General features: G+C 44.4%; 2 protein-coding genes across 10 annotated transcripts in view; one reads left to right on the forward strand and one right to left on the reverse strand.

Annotated features, from left to right (window-relative positions):
* RNF170 (ring finger protein 170) overlaps positions 1 to 16385 on the reverse strand; it is a 44562-nt gene extending 28177 nt beyond the window's left edge. Inside the window, exons 1-4 of one of the 4 annotated variants that reach the window (XM_075067418.1) lie at positions 16329 to 16385; positions 12221 to 12278; positions 8560 to 8621; positions 4579 to 4722 (exon numbers count right to left, since the gene is read on the reverse strand). In XM_075067418.1, coding sequence (XP_074923519.1) covers positions 4579 to 4715 — 137 coding nt within the window. In that variant the 5' untranslated portion in view covers positions 4716 to 4722; positions 8560 to 8621; positions 12221 to 12278; positions 16329 to 16385. Of the gene's footprint in view, positions 1 to 4578; positions 4723 to 8559; positions 8622 to 11275; positions 11542 to 12220; positions 12312 to 16328 lie in introns of those variants that run through there. The other 3 variants (XM_075067417.1, XM_032780305.2, XM_032780307.2) reach the window with 3 other exon arrangements.
* A 117-nt stretch (positions 16386 to 16502) lies between these two features.
* Positions 16503 to 22484, forward strand: part of HOOK3 (hook microtubule tethering protein 3) — a 138777-nt gene continuing 132795 nt past the window's right edge. For 3 of the 6 annotated variants that reach the window (XM_075067422.1, XM_075067419.1, XM_075067420.1), the window contains exon 1: positions 16519 to 16687. In XM_075067422.1, coding sequence (XP_074923523.1) covers positions 16631 to 16687 — 57 coding nt within the window. In that variant the 5' untranslated portion in view covers positions 16519 to 16630. Of the gene's footprint in view, positions 16688 to 22484 lie in introns of all 6 variants that reach the window. The other 3 variants (XM_075067421.1, XM_032780303.2, XM_075067423.1) reach the window with 2 other exon arrangements.

Genomic DNA, 22484 nt, shown 5'->3' on the forward strand with positions numbered 1-22484 from the left:
AAAATCTCTAAAACTGGATAAGTGCATGAGACAGAGGTATGGATGAGGAGACTGTGGGAAGGAGAACAGATGCAGGGTATGGCAACATGGAGGGGTATGGTGTTGAGACACATGTGAAAGAATAGGAGGCTCATGCTCCTCCTTCCCTCCAGTATTTGGTGGATAAGAAGAGTGGTATCCAAGAGGTTTACAGATTTAGGTGGGGACAATGCTGGAGTCTGGGTAAGGAAGTCGGGCACCTACTATACTTCAAGCTCAGGAGCTGAATCAGCCAAGGATGCTGCTTAATGAAATGCATCCTAGAATACCTAAGGAGCTGACTGAGGAGATATCTGAGCCATTAGCAATTATCTCTGAAAAATCATGGAAGACGGGAGAGATTCCAGAAAACCGGAAAAGGGCAAATATAGTACCTATCTATAAAAAAGAAAATAATGACAATAAGGAAATAAGCTTAACTTCTGTACCCGGAAAGATAATGGAGCAAATAATGAAGCCATCAATTTGCAAACATCTAAAAAATAATAAGATAGGTAATAATCAGAATGGATTAGTGAAGAACAAATCGTGTCAAATCAACCTTATAGCTTTCTTTGACAGGGTAACAAGCCTTGTGGCTGTGGGGAAGCGGTAGACATGGTATAACAACTTTAGTAAAGCTTTTGATACTGTCTCACATGACCTTCTCATAAACCAAGGCAATGCAACCTAGATGGAGCTACTATGAGGTGGGTGCATAACTGGTTGGAAAACCATTCCCAGAGAGTAGTTATCAGTGGTTCATAGTCATGCTGGAATGGCATAATGAGTGGGATCCCGCAGGGATCTGTTCTGGGTCCAGTTCTGTTCAATTTCTTCACCACTGATTTAGATAATGGCATAGAGAGAACACTTACAAAGTTTGCGGACAATACCAAGCTGGGAAGGGTTGTAAGTGCTTTGGAGAATAGGATTAAAATTCAAAATCATCTGGACAAACTGGAGAAATGGTCTGAAGTAAATAGGAGGAAATTCAATAAGGACAAATGCAAAGTAGTCCAATTAGAAAGGAACAACCAGTTGCACGCATACAGAATGGGAAAAGACTGCCTAGGAAGGAGTACTGTGGAAAAGGATCTGGGGGTCATAGTGGACCACAAGCTAAATATAAGGCAACAGTGTAATGCTGTCGTAAAAAAAAGCAAACGTCATTCTGGGATATATTAGCAGGAGAGTTGTAAGCAAGACACAAGAAGTAATTCTTCAGTTGAGGCCTAATCAGCGCAGAATAGAACGGGAGTATTATGTGCAGTTCTGGGTGCCACATTTCAGGAAAGATGTAGACAAATTGGAGAAAGTCCAGAGAAGAGCAACAAAAATGATTAAAGGTCTAGAAAACATGACCTATTAGTGAAGATTGAAAAAATTGAGTTTGTTTCGTTTGGAGAAGACTGAGAGGAGACATGATAACAGCTTTCAAATACATAAAAGGTTGTTACAAGGAGGAGGGAGAAAAATTGTTTTTCTTATTAAATCTCTGAGAATAGGACAAGAAACAATGGGCTTATATTGCAGCAAGGAAGGTTTAGGTTGGACATTGGAAAAACTTCCTAACTGTCAGGGTGGTTAAGCACTGGAATAAATTGCCTAGGGAGGTTGTGGACTCTCCATAACTGGATATTTTTAAGAGCAGGTTAGACAAACACCTGTCAGGGATGGTCTAGATCAGGGGTGCCATAGGCAGAACGCAAGTTGATTTACAGTGGCGCACTCACTGCCTGGATCCTGGCCACCAGTCTGGGGGGCTCTGCATTTTAGTTTAATTTTAAAATGAAGCTTCTTAAACATTTTAAAAATCTTATTTACTTCACATACAATAGATTAGTTATATATTATGAACTTATAGAAAGAGACCTTCTAAAAACATTACAATGTATTACTGGCACGTGAAACCTTGAATTAGAGTGAATAAATGAAGACTCGGCACACCATTCTGAAAGGCTGCGGACCCTTGGTCTAGAAAATACTTAGTCTTGCCATGAGTCCCTTCCAGTTCTATGATTCACCCTTTAAAGAGTTATGCTGTCTTAAAGATAACCTTAAGCACAAAAGCACTGAATTGCTCTATGTTTCAATCCAGTTTGCTTCTCCAGCAAATAACCATTTAGGACATGAAGGCGGATCCAGTGTGTGCATTCTGTATGTAGCCCTTTGCTCTGTAAAAGGTATCAAGCCGACTAGCTCCCTTACCCAGGCCATCAGCAACTCTCATCGTAGCCATGTATCCCTGAAGCTCCAACTCCAAGAAAACTCTGCCTGCTCCAATATTGCTCATCAAAATCCCTTATTCTATGCATGCCTCCTCATGCTTCCATTCTTCTTTCCTCCTTCATACTTCTATTATCTTCCTTTTTAAAGTTAAAAACATTTCCAAATTAAACTTATCAAAATGTTTAATTTATTAAATATAAACCTTTTAAGTGTTAAATATTTAAATATTGGTTTATAGGTAGGATTTCTGATTTTAGATTTTAAACAATAAACACTGAAAACACACCCAGTAAACCCACACAAAATAAATAAAAACGGTGTTTATCCAGTAAACACAGGAAACAGCGACTTGTTTCTAAGGGCTTATCCCCAATGAAGGAGTAATGAGGACTACGGGGGTGAGACTTTTGAATCATACTAATGAGCTACACATCAACTGGTCCTTGTAGACCCTGCTGGTGCACACTAAATGTTCCCTAGTGCGCTTTAATGTAGTGCTGTTTGAAACAGTACTATGTGAAAGCACACTAAGGAATATTACAAAGAGATTACTAATTACAGTATACACTACTGCAATGAGTAATGTATATACTGTAATATTCATTACTCATTACAAGCAGCAAAGAGTTCTGAGGCACCTTATAGACTAACAGACGTATTGGAGCATGAGCTTTCATGGGTGAATACCCACTTTGTCTGATGCTCATTACAGCATACATAAAAACAAATCCCAGAAACCCCCCCAATTTTGGACATCTACATAAAACTCAAAAATTGCTAAAAATAAACCCTGAAAAATGAAATTTAAAAAATCCCTAAAACAGAAGCCATATTTATATGTTTATACATTTAATTTCTAATACTAAAAACTTAAATAGCGCAAGTCACAGAAAAGACCAAAGGGACCGGAAAAAAGGAAACTGAGAAGACATAGGATGAAGACAAAAGAGTGTCTTTCAGGGGTCTGAGGAGCAAGAGCTAACCTTTGCAGGAGGGACGCAGAGCTAAAATGCACCCCTCTTGTAGAATTCCTTTGATACAGGAGACTGTAGAGTGCCTGTTCTACCCCATGTGCTACTGTAGAACTGCTAAGCCCCACCATCGAGTCTACTCCCTTAGTTCTTTCAGGTTCCTCTAAGGCATGCTCCATAGGTGTCCCTACTTCCAGCTCGGCCCCTCAGAGAGCTTCCCTTGCCAGCATGCACATATTTTTATGCAGAATTCAATGACTGAAATCCAGTGCACGATGAAGTTTATTTAAAATTCTTCTCATACATTTGCTATGTTCAAATGTCTACAAACCTGTATAATGGCATGCAATCTGAATCGTAGACAATTAATTTGCTGAAGAATCAACAACAACTTCATCACTTTGAATAGAGCAATTTTGAAAATCCAGATACATTTTGATTACCTGGCGCACAAAATTCTTTAATCCTAAATGTATAGACATACCTCTATCCCACTATAACGCAACCCAGTATAACACAGGTTTGCGTATAGTACAGTAGCAGCAGGGCTCCGGCAGCACTTTAAAGGGTCCGGGGCTCCGGCTGCTGCAGGGAGCCTCGGGCCCTTTAAATCACCGCTGGAATCCTGCTGCTGCTACCCCGGGGCTGTGGCAGCGGGGCTCATCAGTGATTTAAAGGGCCTGGGGCTCCCCACAGCGGCTGGAGCCCAGAGCTCTTTAAATCACTGCTGGAACCCTGCCGCCCCTACCCCGATGTAACGGGGTTTCAGCTATAATGCAATACGGATTTTTGGCTCCCCACGACCGCGTTATAGCAGGGTAGAGGTATTTTTTTTCAAAAAAAATCTCCTCCTGTCCTACAGTATTTGAAACATATTTACAAACCAACTATTTACAAACAAATCAGTCAATCCATTCAAAAGTTTAAGGGAATTAAAACTAGGATTTATAACAGAAGTGTAACTGCAACCTTAACTACAGGGTCACTATTAACATCTCTATAAGTAGCAAGTGATTGTGATATTAACTATGCAGGCCATGAATTCAGTAATTTACATTCTCAGGAAATGTTGGACCATATTCAATTTGACCAGCTGAAGATCCGGAAAAGAGTTTGGCATCATCCCTGGAAAACATGTCATTTCATTACGGTTATGGACTAAACATCAAAATGTGTCAAGCAATCTTCAATTAAATAACAAGATATCTAGATTGGGATGTCAACAATTTATTTCAACAGCATGGAACCATAATTACTTTGCACCTTAATGCAACTACTCAATTTAATAGAAAAAGTTAAAACTTCACAGTAATGTTGGAATGCATGTATTGATCAATTCCTATCAACATTGTCTCACCTTAAAAGCATATACACCAGAGCAGCAATGAAAGTGAAACTGAGCACAACAGCCACCAGTACCTGGTCACTTATTCCTTCTATAACCGAATCATTATCTAGTTTCAAACTCTGAACTTCTGCTTGTTGACTGGCCATTCCAGGTCTAAAACATAAAAAGAACATATATATAATATATATATATATATATGTATGCACATATATATATATACACACACACACCTCTTGAAGCTATATATAATTTATTGGTTGGAATATATACTAAAAAAACAAAGTGGGAAAAAAGTTGAATTTGACCATATATACACAGCTTGTTGTAGGGAGTGGAACTAATACCATTATAATACCAGCAAAAGTTTTAAATGATTGGCTGCTATCTGAAGTGTTAAAATTAAACAAGATTTTTTTGAATCTGCCAGATATACTACCTGAGGATCCTTGATAGGAGAAACTGCTTGATTTGACACATGTTCCAAATACAGCCTATCTACATCGAGTATGCATCCATGGTCTGAAGTGCTAGGGGTTCTCAAACTTGTTCATAGCGTAAACCACATTGTAACAGTCTTTTGGACCATCCCCTATCTATGGCAACTACAGGTGGGATTTTCATAAGCGATAAATGTTAGCCTAACGTTGCTACTATTGAAGTCAATGGGAGTTTTTGAGAAATCCACCCTATAGCATTTACTTACACAAAAGAATATTTAAGAAGTATTAATGGGGGATGGGGAAGGAGCTAATCATGCCTCCTACTCTTGCTCTTCATTCTATCTGCCCTTCCTACATGTTCCATTTCCATCTGTAGGAAACATGGAAATTTAGCACAGTACACCCAGCCACTTTCCTCGGATTAACAGCAAGTGCTCCTCAGGGCACAGTTTGGAAGCCTCTGGGCTAAGCCTTGAAGGAAAAGGTCATTTTCAGATTACGTCTTGTTCTAACCCAGGTGTTGGCAACTTTTCATAAGTGGTGTGCTAAGTCCTCATTTACTCACTCTGATTTAAGGTTTTGCGTGCCAGTAATACATTTTAATGTTTTTTAGAAGGTCTCTTTCTAAAAGTCTATACTATAGAACTAAACTATTGTTGTATGTAAAGTAAATAAGGTTTTTTAAATGTTTAAGGAGTTTCATTTAAAATTAAATTAAAATGCAGAGCCCTCTGGACCGACGGCCAGGACCTGGGCAGCGTGAGTGCCACTGAAAATCAGCTTGCGTGCCACCTTTGGCACGTATGCCATAGGTTGCCTACCCTTGTTCTAACCCTTAACATAACATTTGTTTTTTTGTTAACTTCATATCGGCAAATATCAGAGTGACATCTTCTACAGATAATGTTGGCTAAACTACAGTGGGAGAGGTAAACCAAATAAAATTGACTGCAACAAGCTGTTAAGAGCTCCTGTGGCAATCAAGATGGGCTCTGAACCACAGTTGTGAACATTATGAAATCAACCAGAGAAAATGAAGCTGGCTTTGGGAAAGGAGTGACATGTTTACAAAATATCATGCTGGAACTGTGTTCCATCACAATTAAAGTTTTAAAAATATTTTTCCTTGATGATAAATATGGACTCTTGGAGACAAAATATGAGACTAATCTAAATTTGTATAATTTATATAATCTTCTACCTCTATCTCCACCCCCCCTCAGTACACACGCCACCATTTTAGGACTCCCTGATACCTCCTTATGTAATAAATCATTTCAGAATTTGTCCCTTAATGTTTGAAAAATGCCAGCCAGGAAGTTATTAATTAGCCCTAAATATATACTAAATGGAAAGAAAGAACACCAAAGTCATGGAAATTAGTGTACACCAGTAATGATACGGTTACACTTAGAGGAAAGCATGCCCATTATTGTGGCAAAATTTCCACTAGTCTACTACTGATAGTCTCAAAACACATCTTTTCACCAAAACTCAACATGGACATGAAGGTCTGGTCTTCTATCACCGTGGGGAATTTACAGGCTAGCCTCCATTACATTTGTGGGAGCTAGTCTCCATTATATTTATGGGAGCTGCCTATTTCAGTTTCTGTGCAGCAGTGAAAAAAGAGAAGCCAATGCATTCTGCCTCCCAGTAAGTGGATGAGTGATGATATTTTTAAGGACTGTAAGAACGGGGAAAAACTCCTGAGAGAAAAATTAGGGTGTGTGTGAAAGGACCCGAGTGAAAAGGACATCCTTGTATTCTGCATATGTCCTTAAGGAAAACAGTAGCCATTCTGTGACCTCCTGTTGGACCTCGAGAAGTTGGACGAGGAGAGGAGGTAAGTCCATCTCACAAGGAAAAGGATCTGAATTATTTCACTCCATGCTCCCTGCTGCTGTGTCTGGGCTGAGCAGGGACCAACTGCACAGAATAAAGGTTGAGCGGCAGCCACTAGCGACTATCTGGCATCAGAAAGGTGGCAGTAACTGGCATCTTTCAGGCAGCCGTGGCCTTGCAGGTAAAGCAGCTTGTGGGATGGGCTTGTTTTACAGCCTTCTCAACAACTTCAGCATGGACCTTGCCTATATGTTGGCCAGGAGCAGGCATTTCTTCATCCTGGTTGCTACGAGGGAAATCATTCCTTCTCCCAAGATTCAGGAGACTCCAGTGAAACTTTCCTGCTTGCTCTTCAAGCTGTGGGATTCAGGGGGAGCGGCAGGGAGGCTTTGAAAATCTTAACCCCTAGTTCCATGCCACTGATTCTGGTCAGGTGACACGGAAGGAAGCTTCACCGAGGACTGCTCAACTGTCTTGCTGTGGAGCTTGCCCACAGCACCAAGGAGCTGGGTTTCTGTGGCCTACTGTCTATCTGCCATTTCTCAGAGGTGAGGAGAGATTATGTCCTTCAGACTCTCTTCTGAAAGCCAAAAGATTTTCTAAGCTCAGCAGTTTTGAGCCGAAAAGTCTTGAAGCCACTGAAGAAGCCACATGTTTAGTTAAGAACACTTCAAAAATCTTGTGAAAGCTCTGCTTCAAAGAGAGACTTGAATTCTGCTCTATGTATTGCTTGGAGGGCAAAAAATTCTGGGGAGATCTTCCGGAGGGGCATCCTTAAAGCCAAGCTCAGAGCAAAGACCCTGGTTGCCTCCAGTTGCCATACAGAAGGGGGCTGCCCATTGTGAAGACTGGCTGACACGAAGGAAACTGAGAAACATCCATTTCCAAATGCCACATGGTCCAAGTTAAAACTAACATGTTGTTTGGAGGTGTATGTTATTGGAGACAGATGTGGGTAAGGATTAAGGGTATGTAGGAGACTGAATTAAATTTGGATTTCTGTCTCCGTACTTATTTATTTTTACTGAAGTGTCTCAGGGCTCTCCTAGAGAATCAACAATGAGTTGACATAAGCAAATAAGGTTTGTATTCAACTACTTTATGAAATTCTTGCCATGCTCCATTATTTATGCAAATTATTATTTTTAATTATATTTACCTAAACTTTTCATCTTAACAATTTTAGTTGAATCAACCTAACTGCAAGACCATGTGTTTTTCAGATGCCGAATAATCCATTTAAAAGACATTCTTCCTTCTCTGTGTTAAAAATTTGTGCTCATTGTTTCTTTATGATGTATAAAGGAGGATAGAAAGTTTTTTAATTTGTTCCTTCTCTTTTATACTACAAATTCTTGTTTATGCTAGTTTTCATGGAAGACTATAGATGAAAAATTACTTTAGAAAAAAAAACAAGGAAGTGAAACTAATAATTGAGAGGAGAGGTAACTTTTACTCAGACTTTTAAGAACTTGTGTTTTCTTGACATCCATTCAACTGAATAATCAGTTGGGAGACTCTCTCTTTAATGAAGTTTCATTCCCACACTGCCTTTCAGTTAAGAAATGAGAAAGCTCACAATCCTCCAGCAAAATCAACTTACAAAAGACAAAAAAAAACCCCAAAAACCAGCCATTTTTTTTTAAATAGCAAAAAATTTCAGTCCTTCTTGAAACATCAAAAAAGAAGCAAAAAGGACACTAACCAGATTTTTAATTGCCAGTCCTCTTTAATCTCCTGGTGTTTCTAATATAAAATATCAGGGCTCTTCAGCGAGAAAAAGAAAAGAAAGCATTACCTTATCTTTTGCACTGAGACCCAACTATGTCACAATTGGCTTGATCAGGACTTGGTTAAATAGCAGACAAGCTGATACCAGATGCATTTGCATCATGATTCTCAATGACTATGGAATGGAACTATACACAGACAGAGTGGTAGGGACTGGGGGTGGGTAGAAGGTATGAAGAGTGGTCAAGTACTGGAATGGGTTACCTAGGGAGGTGGTGGAATCCCCTTCCTTAGAGGTTTTTAAGATCAGGCTAGACAAAGCCATGGCTCGGATGATTTAGTTGGGGACTGATCCTGCTTTGAGCAGGGGGTTGGACTAGATGATCTCCTGAGGTCCCTTCCAACCCTGATATTCTATGATTCTAAGAAATGTAATTTATCTGGGCAAAATTGTCATTACAAGTTACCAGCTCAGGCACAAATTCTTGCCTGCTCTTTATCATGGTGACTCAGACTGGTGATAGTAAAACTAATGATTATTTACGCTCGTCAACAAAGAATTATTTGCCGTAGGCAAGTAGAATTTTTCAAGGCTGATTTAATTACTGTCTGGTTAAAAATTCACACTGGTCACAAGTTATCTACTTAATCTCCATTGCTTCTTTCCCAATAGAGGAATATCACAAACAACAGCGTCTTAAATTACAACAGTGGCTTTTATTCTTGGAAGCACATACAGAGGACTTTGAAATTTAAGGGCACAAAGGGGCATGTTAATGCCCTCATTATGCTTCTGAAATGCCAGCTAACAAGAGAAATACTATCAAGATTCTGTTTCATATTGCACAGCTAGAACAATCCCACATACCATCCTTTAGAAGGACATTAAAAATGAACCTGTGCTTGCCATAGTAGGTGAAATAATTATTGCTGGCTAGTCAGACCAGAATATTCATGATTTTCTACATTTTCCATGTACACCTCTACCCTGTTATAACGCCACTCAATATAACATGAAATCGGATATTACGCGGTAAAGCAGTGCTCCGGGTGGGGGCGGGGGGAGGCTGCACGTTCCAGTGGATCAAAGCAAGTTCGATATAACGCGGTTTCACCTATAACATGGTAAGATTTTTTGGCTCCAGAAGACAGCGTTATATCGAGGTAGAGGTGTATCTGAATGCCTCTTACTTATCTGCTGGGGATGTCTTATCTGCTATTATACTCCCAAGAGAGATTACAAAGATTTTAGGCACAAGGGTCACATAGGTATAGGAAAAATGAAGGACCTTATTATGGCTCTAGGTGGTCTAGAAATGACAAATTGAGATGGCATGAAAAACGAGTAACCAAGAAATTAGGAGGTCACATACATCTTTGGACTTTCAGGGCATAGTACAAGGCTCATCAGTTTGCTCATATCCCTTACTTAAAGAGAGATTTGAATTGAGAGTGTCCTTTTAAGGATTTGTTGGGGGTGAATAAGGGAAATTATTTACTTGAAATTCTGTTTCTCAGAAGACAATATTCTGACAGGATTCTTGCTCCTGGGCTTTTGCTTCTTAGTGCGAGACTGGTGGAATACCCTTGGCTCTTAAACAATTTACAGAAGAACAAGCCCAGGCACCTACTGGCTGTTGCATGCCAACTTCTGCCAGGATAAATGCTGTCCTCTAAAATTGCTAATCAGTGTCTTTGGTTTCAAAGCAGATGAAGCTCCCAGGATAAGCCAATGCAAAATGATTTATCATGACTAAAAAAAATACATCCCAAAGAAAAATGTACCAGGATAATGGAAAGAGTGACTAATCCAAAAAAGAACTGGACATTAACTCTTGTTATCCTCATAATAGGATTAAAAAATAAACAAGAGATTTGGAAGGAATATTATCCCACAGGGCTTATCTAAATGATAAATGGAACGAAAATAAGGTTCAAGTCACAACTATAATTACTTATTAGTGCAAGTGTGTGCATGGATACTTTTGTTTTCTATTTTTACATAATTTATGTCAATTTTTGTAGGGCACTTTTTCCAAACTAAGAATATGCACATATGGACTTACACTGATATAATTAAAGATGTGACTTACAACTGATGTAGTTATTTTGGTTCCTTTTACTATGTAGATGAGCCCTCAAACTTTGGGGGCATGAACTACCCTTTAAATATTGGGGGACAGGTGGAAACTTTACTTGGTGCCAGATTATCCCATCTTCCTCCTGCAAGGTTTCTTCCTGTGAAGCACTGGTCACTGTCAGAAGTAGGATACTAGACTAGACAGACCATTGGTCTGATCCAGTCAGACAATTTCTATGCACCTCGTCTGTTTCATGCAGAATCCCAAGGATCTTTCAACAATTAATGCATAGAGAAGGGCATCACTGGGATGAGCAAGTGGGCATAGGAGAAACACTAGCAGGACAGGAACCCCAGCACTACCTTGCAGAGGAATCTCAGATGAGACTCTAGCACACCTATTGCTTGTATAATCTGGTGTCAGACGGATCAATCATTAGGCCCTGAAACTTACTTGACAAGCTTGCATCACTACTACCAAAGGAAATTCCATGTTAGAGATTAAAATTCACAGAAATGATTTAAAAGGAACTTTCATCAGCTTGTCAAAACTACATTAAGAATGCATGACATAGGGGTTTTTTAATGGGACGTTTTAGAAGTATCAAACCTTGCATGAATCTGATGTCAAGGGGCTGCAGAGACGTTGGTCTATCTTCCAATACTTCACGATATGTCAATAAGCTGCCTAATATCCCCGGCTCACACTTTGCCACTTCCTTCATGACGAATGTTCTGTAAGAGCTGAGGAAGTGTTGCTGGAGCTAAAAGCCATGAGCAAGAATTCTGGCAAACATCATCTTTAGAGAACAGAGGGTTGTCAACTGATGCTGCCTGTATCATAGGAAGGAGGATTTGTTGATTTTGATTATGTAAACATGATGAGATGTTTGCATACAAGGCACCTGTGTACACATTTAAGTAAAAATAATATGAATAAGCTTCAATATTAAAGACTATTTTGTTAATTTTTATTATACTTAATAAAAACTGCAGGTAGTCAAACTAAAAGGAGGAAGGACAACATGTGAACAGACAAGCAAGGAGATCAATTTTTAAAAGAAGATATTAATTGCCAAGATAAATTCTGTGGGAAGGATAAACAAAAGAATACTGTTTATTCGGATGGTGTGCTGTTAAGTGATCAAGCAGTGAGTATTAACAGGATCAACATTACTGAGTAACTACTTTAGAGGTACAGCTACAATACTTCTGACATTACAGTATTAAACAAGTCATCTCAGCTGGGGCAATCAAATCTATACCCAGCACTTTTGGTGTCACTGGCAACCATGCTGTCACCATCATCCATGTGAAACACTCACTCAAGGGATGAGCAACTGTTCTTAGAGCCTCTACCAGTCTCAGATTCCCACTGACCCCTGAACTCTGTGTACTTGTGAAAGAGACCTTTACAGTCTTGATAGCTTTCTCAGTAAAGTGGAAATTTTCCCAAAAAGCTGAGGTCCTTCAGCTCTGCAAGAGCAGTTTTACTGGGAAAGTGTCCTTTGCTTTCATGTAAAAACTCTTAGGACTGACAATTCCATATACTTACCTGCTAAAGCAGGTCTTTGGGAATTCTGGGGTCAGTAGCCTCTGGAAAACATCTTTTCCTAAAGGAGAAAAAAGAAAATAGGTATTACTCTCCTGCTGGGAGAGAGATACCTCAGTGGGTGAAAATGTTGCAGGGTACAAACACCCCTTCCTTTCCAAGAAGCATTTCAAAGGCACTTACCTCTCAGGGATTCAAACTGAATCTCTGAGGGAAGATACTACTGAACTAAAACATTTTGTTAGAACAGAAAGACATCTCTCTCATTGTATGGGTGAAATTCCGCAGATAGCTTGCAGCAGATAGACAAAACCAGTTTCAGTCCAATTCCTAGCTAACAGGGCATCCACATTGCATAAGCCATTGTAATTGACATCCTTGTTGGCTACCTCAGCAGACAGGCCAAGGATTCAACTGGTTACTGAGACTGAACTTCCCACTCACCCTGCTACATACTGCCCCCACCCAATGCAGAGTTGAAGCATGTTGAGTAGACAGGGTGGGGAAGAACTCAGTCACTGCATGTATATTACCTATTCTGTGAGTAAACAGGAATTCGATGTGGATAAACAAGACTTTATCAAGAAGATACAAAGCAATTTTAAGAAGGAGAACAATATCTGAAATTCCTCCTTTAAAAAGCCACTCCCACATTCCCAAACTATATTACTTATTAGTAATAATTTCTATGAATATGCTGTCCTCACGAATCCACAAACTGTGTTGAGACATGCTTGGAACAATTTAAAAGCAGTCAGCTAATTTGGGGTGTCCTGAGTCATTGCCTAAGGATCACAGACTGAATCCCTAGTTTCTATTGACCTGCTCAACGTAGACACTATGGAGAAGCAAAGAATTAGAGAGGATGGATGTTTCTCTGTGGAGGCAATATTTTCAGAGAATACTGGTTGCTTATAAGTAACCTACTTTTCTGCCATGCAAACCTGCCTTCACACATACTTAATGGAAAGGAAACTTATCAAGGCTGATTCCCCACTCTAGCATTTTGAGTGCAGAAGGTGGGGGCCTGCAAGGATTCTAAACATTAATACTGGCCACTCCAGGCTGGTATTAAACTCCCAAGGTTGCAGCTTTTATCTGACCTTGGATGGGTAGATGCTACCACCACCCAAGTGCAAAACCCCTTTGAGAGCCCAGGAAGGAGCACTTGGTAATTCCTTCCTGTGGGGTACACTCAAGCCCTTTCATCCTCCTTCCAGGGAAGAGCTGAGAAAGAAAAAAAGAAAGGAAATCAGCTGTTGCCACCAGCTAATTAAACATGTGCACAAACCTCTTAGGATACAAAATCCAATCCTGTTCTTAAAAACAGTAAATTTTATTAAAAACAAAAAGGAATAAAATATATTTGAAAACTTAGGCTATTGCTAGATTTAACAACCCACAAGAATGAAGCACAGAGAATAACCTTCTTGAGGTCCAGCTTACAGGTTACAAGCAAAACAAAAGCATTTAGGGTTAGCGCAGGAGTCCACAAGCCATAAAGAAATAAAAATAAATAATCCTAATCATGTCTTCCTACACATTTCCTGATCTACTTACATATCTGGGGGTTTCTAGGTATGAGTCAGATGATTTTTCATACCTGGCCCCAAGCTTCTTACAGCATAGTTCCAGCCCTGTCTTTTCCCCCAATTTTAAAAATTCTAGCCTTCCCATTGGCTCTTTTGGTCAGGTGCCCACTCTCTTCCTTTTACCTATGCAGGGGGACTTTTTAACCCTTTACAGGTAAAGCAAGTAGAGAAAACTACTAAGAGGGATTTTAAAGGTAACTGGCTGGCTGGCTGTTCATAAAAGGGAGCTATTTCCCCCCACCACAACCATCTTTCATTTATCACAGAACTGTAACTCAGCCTCCCTGAAACAAGTATCTAGCCTCAGCACTTAAATTATCTTAACTGGTCATTTCCACTATTTATGTAAAAATATTATTCCCACATTTTTTAAAACATCTTTATTGAAATGAGCAATACAAAGACTATATAATGTCAAGCGTTTCTTTGATTTGACAAGCTATGGGCCAAAACCTGCAAACACTACCAATATAGTGTTCAGCACTACTGTTACAGTAGTTCCATGAAACTCAATAGAAATACACAGGCTAATAAGGCCAAGAGCCAGTAGGGGTTATAAGGGGCATGCCCTGTCAAAGTCAAAAGTTGAGTGTGAGCAAGTATCCTGGCTCTTTGAGCTCAACTGGCTGGGAACCTAGTTTCTCAGAACAGCTGACATCTAAAATCATCCAAGCTGGAGTTCTGAGCTGTACCATTTCAGGCATCAGCATTCTCTAATTAATGTTTATTGACTGGACTGAGAGATCAAAACAAATAGCCCCACAGACCACATTTTCTTTTTTCAAAAAAACAAACCAACCACTTATGTGTTTAGATCCAAATTTCATTCATAAACAGGAAAAAGAGGCAAGAAGGAAGCAGAACAATACAGTGTATGCGATGGAGAGAAATGAACAGAATAGGTCGCAGGGTGGCAAAGTAAATGCGGTGGTGAAAAAGACCAGGCTCATACCAGGATCTAGGGGCCCAAAGCGGGTGGGGAAGTGCCTGGGTTCGCACCAGAATGTAGGGGCACACAAGGGCCATAGAGGTGTGTGCGCGGCAGGGCCCGCCCCAGGAGCAGGCACTAAAGGGGACGGGTGGGCAGGGGTCAGTGGCCCGAGGAATGTGTGTCTGGTAGGGGAAGAGCAGCCAAGCTCACCCCAGGGGCATGTGTGGTGGGGCTCGCCCCAGGGCCAGGCATCCAAGTGGGGGGGGGGGGTGTTTGGTGGGGGTGGGACGGGTACTGGCTCGTTCCAAAGGCTTAAGGCGGCGGGGCCATCCCGCCTTCTCTCCACGCGCTGCACGTGGTATGTAGTTAGAATGCAGAATAGTACAATGATGACTGACACCAAACTTTAATTAGATGTGAATAATAAGCGGCGTGCACGACAGCAACTTGCTGAAAGTGGGGGACGAAGGAGAGCCCGACCGGGCGTCCGCTGCTCGAGCCCAAAAGAACGCTGGCAGACGAGGGTGTGTGTTTGGTAGAGGAGAATGGTGGGCCGGGCTTGGCAGGCACGCACTGATGGGTGTGAGTGCCGACCTGTGTGGTGAGGGTAGCGGGTGGCGCCGCGGCTCGCCAGGCACCCAGAGGTGTGAATGAGAAGCAATGTGAAATGTGTATTGGTGCGGGGAGGGTCGGCGGGGCTCGCCAGGCAACCTCATGGTGTGTGTGTTTGGGTGGGGGTCGGTGGCCAGGCTGCTTCCAGACGACCGGTGAGTGGGGGTGTAGTGTTTGGTAGAGATGGGGTGGCGGGAAACTCGCCAGGCGCCCCGGGAGGGGTGTTTGGTGTGGAGGGGTGGCGGGGCTCGCCAGGCGCCAGGGTGCTGTGTGTTTGGTGGGGGTCAAAGGGGTGGGTGGTTTTGGTGGATGGGGTGGAGGTCGGGGCGCCACGGGGGGTTGGGAGGTGGCGGGGGCCGCATCGCCAGGGGGGTGGCGCGCTCCCAGGGTGTGGTGTGTTTTGGTGGGGGTCGGTGGCCAGGCTCTCTCAGATCCCCGGTGAGTGGGCTGTGTGTGTTATGTAGGATGGGGTGGGCGGACTACGCCAAGCGCCCGGGGGGGTGTTTGGTGTGGGGAGGGGTGGCGGGGCTCGCCCAGGCGCCCCAAAGGGGGGAGGGTTTTTGTGGGTGGGGGAGGGGTGGCGGGGGCCTCGCCATGGCGCCCAGGGTGTGTGTGTGTTTGGTGGGGGGTGGTGGCCAGGCTCTCTAGACGCCCGGTGAGTGGGTGTGTGTTTTGGAGCTATGCGAGGGTGGCGTGGACTCGCCAGAGGCGCCCACGGGGGGGTTTCGTTTGGTGGGGGAGGGGTGGCGGGACTCGCCGAGGCGCCCACAAGGGGGAGAGGTTTTGGTGGGGTGGGGGGATGGGGGTGGCGGGGCGAGGCGCACCGGGGAGAAAGGTGTGTTTGGTGGGGGATGGGGGGGGCCGAGCATCCGCTCGGCAGGATGCCCGAAGCGGGAGGGTGTTTGGTAGGAGTAGGCGAGTGGGGGCCAGACATCCTCAGGCGCAGGGGTCCGGCTGTCGGCAGGAGGTACCAGACCTGGTCTCGCTCCTGGGCAGCCGAGGCCTCCCCACAGGTGCCGGAAGTCCAGGCCCCACAACGCATTGCGCACAAACAACTGTGGACGTGAAAGGGCGCCCCTGGCAGCATGTGCGCGGGCGGGCGCGGCGGGAATGAGAGGGCGGGCGGTCCCGGCGGCCCTGGTGACGTCTCGGGTCCCGGCGGCCCGGTGACGTGTCTGCGCCACAGCCTGGCCCGGGGAAGCGGCGTCGCCTGCGACTTGGCCCCGGTAGCGGCATCCGGCGGCCTTGCCCCGCTGAGCTCGCCCGCCCGCCCGCATTATGTTCAACGTGGAGAGCCTGGAGCGCGCCGAGCTCGGGGAGAGTCTGCTCACCTGGGTGAGTCACCGGCGAGCCCGGCCCGGCGAGCCCCGAGCCCCCGCGGCCTGCGGCACCGTCCTCCCAGGCACTGCCTAGTGTCTGGGCTCCGCACCCTGGGCTGGGGCTCAGTCTCCGTGTCGGGCCCTCTCCCTCTTCCCCCCGCCCGCGGGGGGTGTCTGCCTCCGTATCTGGCCCTCTCCCCCCTCCCCCGCGGGGGGTGTCAGTCTCCGTGCCGGGCCCTCTCCCTCCTCCTCCCCCCCCGGGGGGTGTCAGTCTCTGTGTCCGGCCCCCTCCCCCGCGGGGTGTCAGTCTCCGTGTCCGGCCCCCTCCCCCCGCACCCCCGCGGGGTGTCGGTCTCCGTGTCCGGCCCCCTCCCCCGCGGGGGGTGTCAGTCTCCGTGCCGGGCCCTCTCCCTCCTCCTCCCCCCCCGCGGGGTGTCAGCCTCCGTGTCCGGCCCCCTCCCCCGCGGGGTGTCAGCCTCCGTGTCCGGCCCCCTCCCCCCGCACCCCCGCGGGGTGTCGGTCTCCGTGTCCGGCCCCCTCCCCCGCGGGGTGTCAGTCTCCGTGTCCGGTCCCCTCCCCCCGCACCCCCGGGGGTGTCAGTCTCTGTGTCCGGGCCTCCCCTTCATGTTCCCTTCATCGCTGTGGGGTTTCAGTGCCCGGACCTCGGATTTCCCCCCATGTCCTCTAGTGGAGTGTCAGTGCCTGGATCTCCTTTCCAGATTCCCACCACCACTGGGGTGTCAGTGTCTGGGGCTCCTCTTAGTTGTCTGGCCTGGGGCCTCAGTGTTTTCCTTAGGCCTTCCCTCCCAGTTGCCCCTACAAGGTGTTTTTGAGCCAACATTACCCTTGCCTCTTAATCCTCCTCCAGTCCCCCCTCTGACTTCTCCTCCTCCTACCCCCATCGCTGTCCAGGCAGAAGTGTCTCCTCTCCATTTGGTCGTACCCCACCATGATGTATTGCTGTGTGTGCTCCCACCCACCCAGTGGGGCCTCACATGACCAGGACCTCACACCCTCCAATATAACACCAACACTCGTCACCCCCACCACCACTCTGTCTGTTTTCACTGTCTGTGCTAAGAAGTCCAATCCTATCAACATATGGAAATGGATCTAACCAACCTTAACTGTGTCCTGTATTGGCACCATGAGGAAAAACAAAGAATACTCCACAGTATTATTAAAAATCACTTTAATTTAATCTGGCACAGCACATACTAAAAGTTTCAAGTTAAGGTTGTTTCGGTGTTTTAATTGTGCATTTCTGTGTTTGGATTTCTCGATTTCCTAGGTTTGTAATGGTTGTTTTTGGTGTAGCTGTGATATCTCTGTAATGTGTGTTTACTGTTAGTTACTGGTACATACTGTCAATCTTAACTGAAGTTAAACATAATTTTTATCTGGAAATAGTGGTGGTGTTTTTTTAAATTAAAGATGTTATGCCTGAACACTAAATAAGAAACTCAAAAACACATGCTGCTATGTGATATCTCTAGTGAGTTGAATATCAACCTTAAAATTACATTTTTATTTTAACTTCTGTGATCTGATTGATTGTTGCTCTGGAACCTCATAAAGCAGCTAGCATTCATTTAAGGTGAGTTTACAGGTGCTTTGCCTAACTAGAACAGCACAAAGTAGCAGGAGTGCACTGGTGAATCTGACTTTTAATTTGCAGGTGATTTATTGGTTTAGTTATCTGGAATTATAGGCTGACTGTTTGGTTTGTATTTTGTCATTTTAATTCTTTACATCCATATAGCCAAAACTACAAGGTAAACTTCCAGCATATGAAACTGTCATAGCTGAAAAGGAAGATATTATTCATGTCTTAAAAATGTTGGTTGTGAAACTCTGGAGTCAGACTGGGCAGCAAGGGGGTGTAAAATAGGTGAGAGGGGATTGCTGGGGTTATGGGGAAATGGCAGAAAAGAGTTATCCCAGGAAGTTAAAGTGGATAAGCAGGGCTATATAGGGAGTAGAGGGATTTAGTGGCATGGTAGTCGGGGGAGGCCAGGGGCTGTGGTGTAGGACAATTAAGTATAGTGGTGTTGCGTTTTTGGAAAACCAGGGGTATACGCTTGGTAGGAATCTGGATTGGATAGCCCAGGCAGTCTTTCTTCATTGACCTCTTCACATCTCTGCTAGTACACGTGGCCATTTTTTCTTCCTTTGGCTCTCCACAGTGCTGTTTTCTGTGGTTGGGGGGACCTGCGGGGGTGCAGGGATTCAGGAGGAGCTAGTTGGAATGTGGGAGGGAAGCAGGTAGTGCATGAACTTGGGGAAAGAAAGGTTGTGTGTGGGGTTGGGAACCATGTTAAGAAGACCAGTGCTATGAAAAAGGGAGGGTCTGAGATGGGGTAGTGGATGGAGACCAGTCTCGGAGTGTTTCTGTACTTTAAGGACTCCCCTATGCTCCTACTTCAACTGCCCTGGTAGTGCTACCATGGTGCATTGTAGAGCTAAAGCAGCAGTGCCACAGAGGAGCATTTCAAGCATTGATGCCTACTAGCATAGGGCCATTGAACCTTAAAGAGCAATGGCATTTAGAGACCAGCAGTCTACCAATGAGAACTCTTGCTATGACTATCTTCCCTAAGAGGAAGTTGTCTGATATCATGGTTGCCCCAGCTAACAGTGACCTGAGCTGTTGACCACTGTTTTTGAGCAACAGTCCACAGCCATAATCCTTGATCCTGCAACTCCAACCATGCAGGTGGAGCTTTAACCCCCACTGTGTGAGGGGGCCACGTCGAGGGAGAACACAGTATTCTGCAAGCCAAAAGTTTCATGGACCAAGTGTATAAATATTCCTGCTAGAGCAGTCACACAACCAAGAAAGGGGAAAAAAGTTTTTGTTACCCACTGTTTGCAAATAGTTCTGTTAAATGGCATGGTAGTTAGAACATTTTGTGTGTTAGTCTATAAGGTGCCACAGGACTCTTTGTTGCTTTGTTTATATTTGTAATTCTTAGTCGGATGTGCAGTTTTCTATGCTGTTTATCAGTTTTAATATTTTTGTATCAAGAGGGTTTTGAAACCGACTCAGGATTTAGAGTACCTCATCTACATTATGGCCCCAACTGGTTTTAAAATGTTTAGTTGAGCTGGTTTAACAAATAGAATTTTGTGTAAGGGTGTATGGGTTTTCAAAACAGACCATGGAGTTTGTTGATCCCCTGGTGAAACAATTTTTTAGAAGTGTTTGAGTCAGTTGCTGTCATTGCCTGACATTTTTCCAAAGCCTCATAGCTATTCTTGAGAGGTGAGGTTGCTCATCCTCTTTATCAAAAGAGCTATTATCTACTTCTTAGAGAAGACTAAGGTGTTTTTATGCTAGAGAAGTTGACTGTTCTAAGAACTTGTTTTACACTTCACCTTCATACATAAGTGCTTCAGCTGGTTTTCTGGTGTTCTGAGAAGCAGTCGGAAAAGATTTGGATTTCAGCAAATTTGAGAACCTGTTCAAACTAAACTAATAAGTCTGCTAATGTGGATGCAGGCCACCCGAAACTGCTCCTGCCATTGCTAACCCACCATGTCTCTATTCCGTTTCATAGTGACATGTCTCTTAAGCCTTTTACTTAACACAGAAACGGAGTCTCAGTTGTGGAATCTTTAAAGTTATTTACTTGTAATTTTGCTGCTTTGAAAATTCCTGTGGGGTTCCCTATCACAGCCTCACCTGCCATCAGACTTCAGGGGTCTGTTCTAAGCTGGGGCCTTGTTCTCAAAGTCTTGTCTATCTCCATTGGAGAGCATTGTCAAATGTCCTCATTGAGAGTTGTGTATTATACCCCTTTCCCCACCCTGTATCTGTCTTGTCTATTTAGATTGGGGCAGAAGCCATCTGTGTTTATACAGCACCTACCACAATGGGACCCTGTTCTTGGTTGGCCTCTGGGAATTACCATAATAAATGTAATGAATAATATTAAATTTTGACTCAATACCTGGGGGTGCTCTCTAGCACATAAGTTGCAGTCTCGGTGTAACATATGTCCAGAGCGTCCTTATCTAAAATTTTTACGGCTGCTACATATTCAAAGCACAACTTCATAAATCACCATTTTCTCGATATGGTATCAAAAACAGATGCTGGTTTTGGGAAGGCAGTGCTGCAGTTACTGTTTAAGCAGCAGGAGTCCTCAGAAAGGTCAGTGCTAGTTAGTCTTCTGCGGAGTCTGTGTGGAGATATCATGACAGAGACGTACTTTACCCTCTTTCCTTCACTCTGCTGTGTAGCTCAGATACAAATAGTGTTTCAGTAGGTAGAGAGGACCTTAAGGAATGGTTAGAGGAGCTGGGTGTTTATAACCTCAGTGGTAGCATTACACATTTCTATGATATGTACATTCTGTAAGCATTGGGGGAGAGGGATAGCTCAGTGGTTTGAGCATTAGCCTGCTAAACCCAGGGTTGTGAGTTCAGTCCTTGAGAGAGCCATTTAGGGAGGGATCTGGGGCAAAAATCAGTACTTGGTTCTTCTGGTGAAGGCAGGGGGCTGGACTCAATGACCTTTCAGGGTCCCTTCTAGTTCTATGAGATAGGTATATCTCCTTATATTATATTATTATTGCTAAAGATCCAAGATCTCTGTACTCCCTTCCTCTATTCTGAGGGTGCCTCTGGCCATTTTTCTGTCTCAATTCCTAGTATTCAGTTTGGCTCTTCCTCTTTTGTGGATGGTGTAGTTTCCTCAGTGCATATGCCCTCTATCTTCGACATGGTGCCCATTCCTCAAGAGAGATATGTGAGTGTTTCTTTATGGTTCTAGACCATGTACATCCGGCCCTCCAGACATTTTAATCCAGCCCTTGAGCTTCTGCTGGGGAGGAGGATCCAGGGCTTACCCCACCCCAGTGCTCAAGCTGGGGAGCGGGATCAGGGATTTGCCCCACTCTGTGCGGCTCCCGGCAGCAGCATCGTATCCCCCCTTCGGCTCCTACACGTAGGGGCAGCCAGGAGGCTCTGTACGCTGCCTCCATGGCTCCTATTGGCTGGGGACTGTGGCCAATGGGAGCTGCAGGGTGGTGCTGGCAGACAGGGCAATGTCCAGAGCCACCTGGCTGCACCTCCATGTAGGAGCTGGAGTGGGGACATGCCACTGCTTCTGGGAGCTGCTTGAGGTAAGTGCTGCCGGGAGCCTGCACCCCTGACCCCCTCCCATGCCCCAACCCCAGCCCTGATCCTCCTCCTGCCCTCTGAGCCCCTCTCTCTCATCCCGGAGCAACCTCCTGCACCCCCAATACCTTTTTTCCAGCCCCACCCCAGAGCCTGCACCCCCAGCCAGAGCCCTCCCCGCACCTCAACCTCTGCCCCAGCCCAGAGCCTCCTCCCACATCCTGAACTCCTTATTTCTGGCCCGACACTAGAGCCCGCACTCCTGGCAGAGCCATCGCCCTCACCCCCTCCTGCACCCCAACCCCCAATTTCATGAACATTCATGGCCTGCCATACAATTTTCATACTCAGCTGTGGCTCTTGGGCCAAAATGTTTGCCCACCCCTGTTTTGGAGAATATATTGCGTAGCTCAGAAATGTTTGCTACACTACACAGGTGAGGGATAGCTCAGTGGTTTGAGCATTGGCCTGCTAAACCCAGGGTTGTAAGCTCAGTCCTTGAGGGGACCACTTAAGGATCTGAGACAAAATCAGTACTTGGTCCTGCTAGTGAAGGCAGGGGGCTAGACTCCATGACCTTTCAGGGTCCCTTCCAATTCTGAGATAGGTATATCTCCATATTTCTTTCTTCTTCTTTCACTACAGTATGTTAGCGTACAGTTAGTGGTGTATTAACAATGTAAAACTGA

This window comes from Chelonoidis abingdonii, chromosome 6, assembly GCF_003597395.2.
Source record: "Chelonoidis abingdonii isolate Lonesome George chromosome 6, CheloAbing_2.0, whole genome shotgun sequence".
NCBI lineage: Eukaryota > Metazoa > Chordata > Testudines > Testudinidae > Chelonoidis > Chelonoidis abingdonii.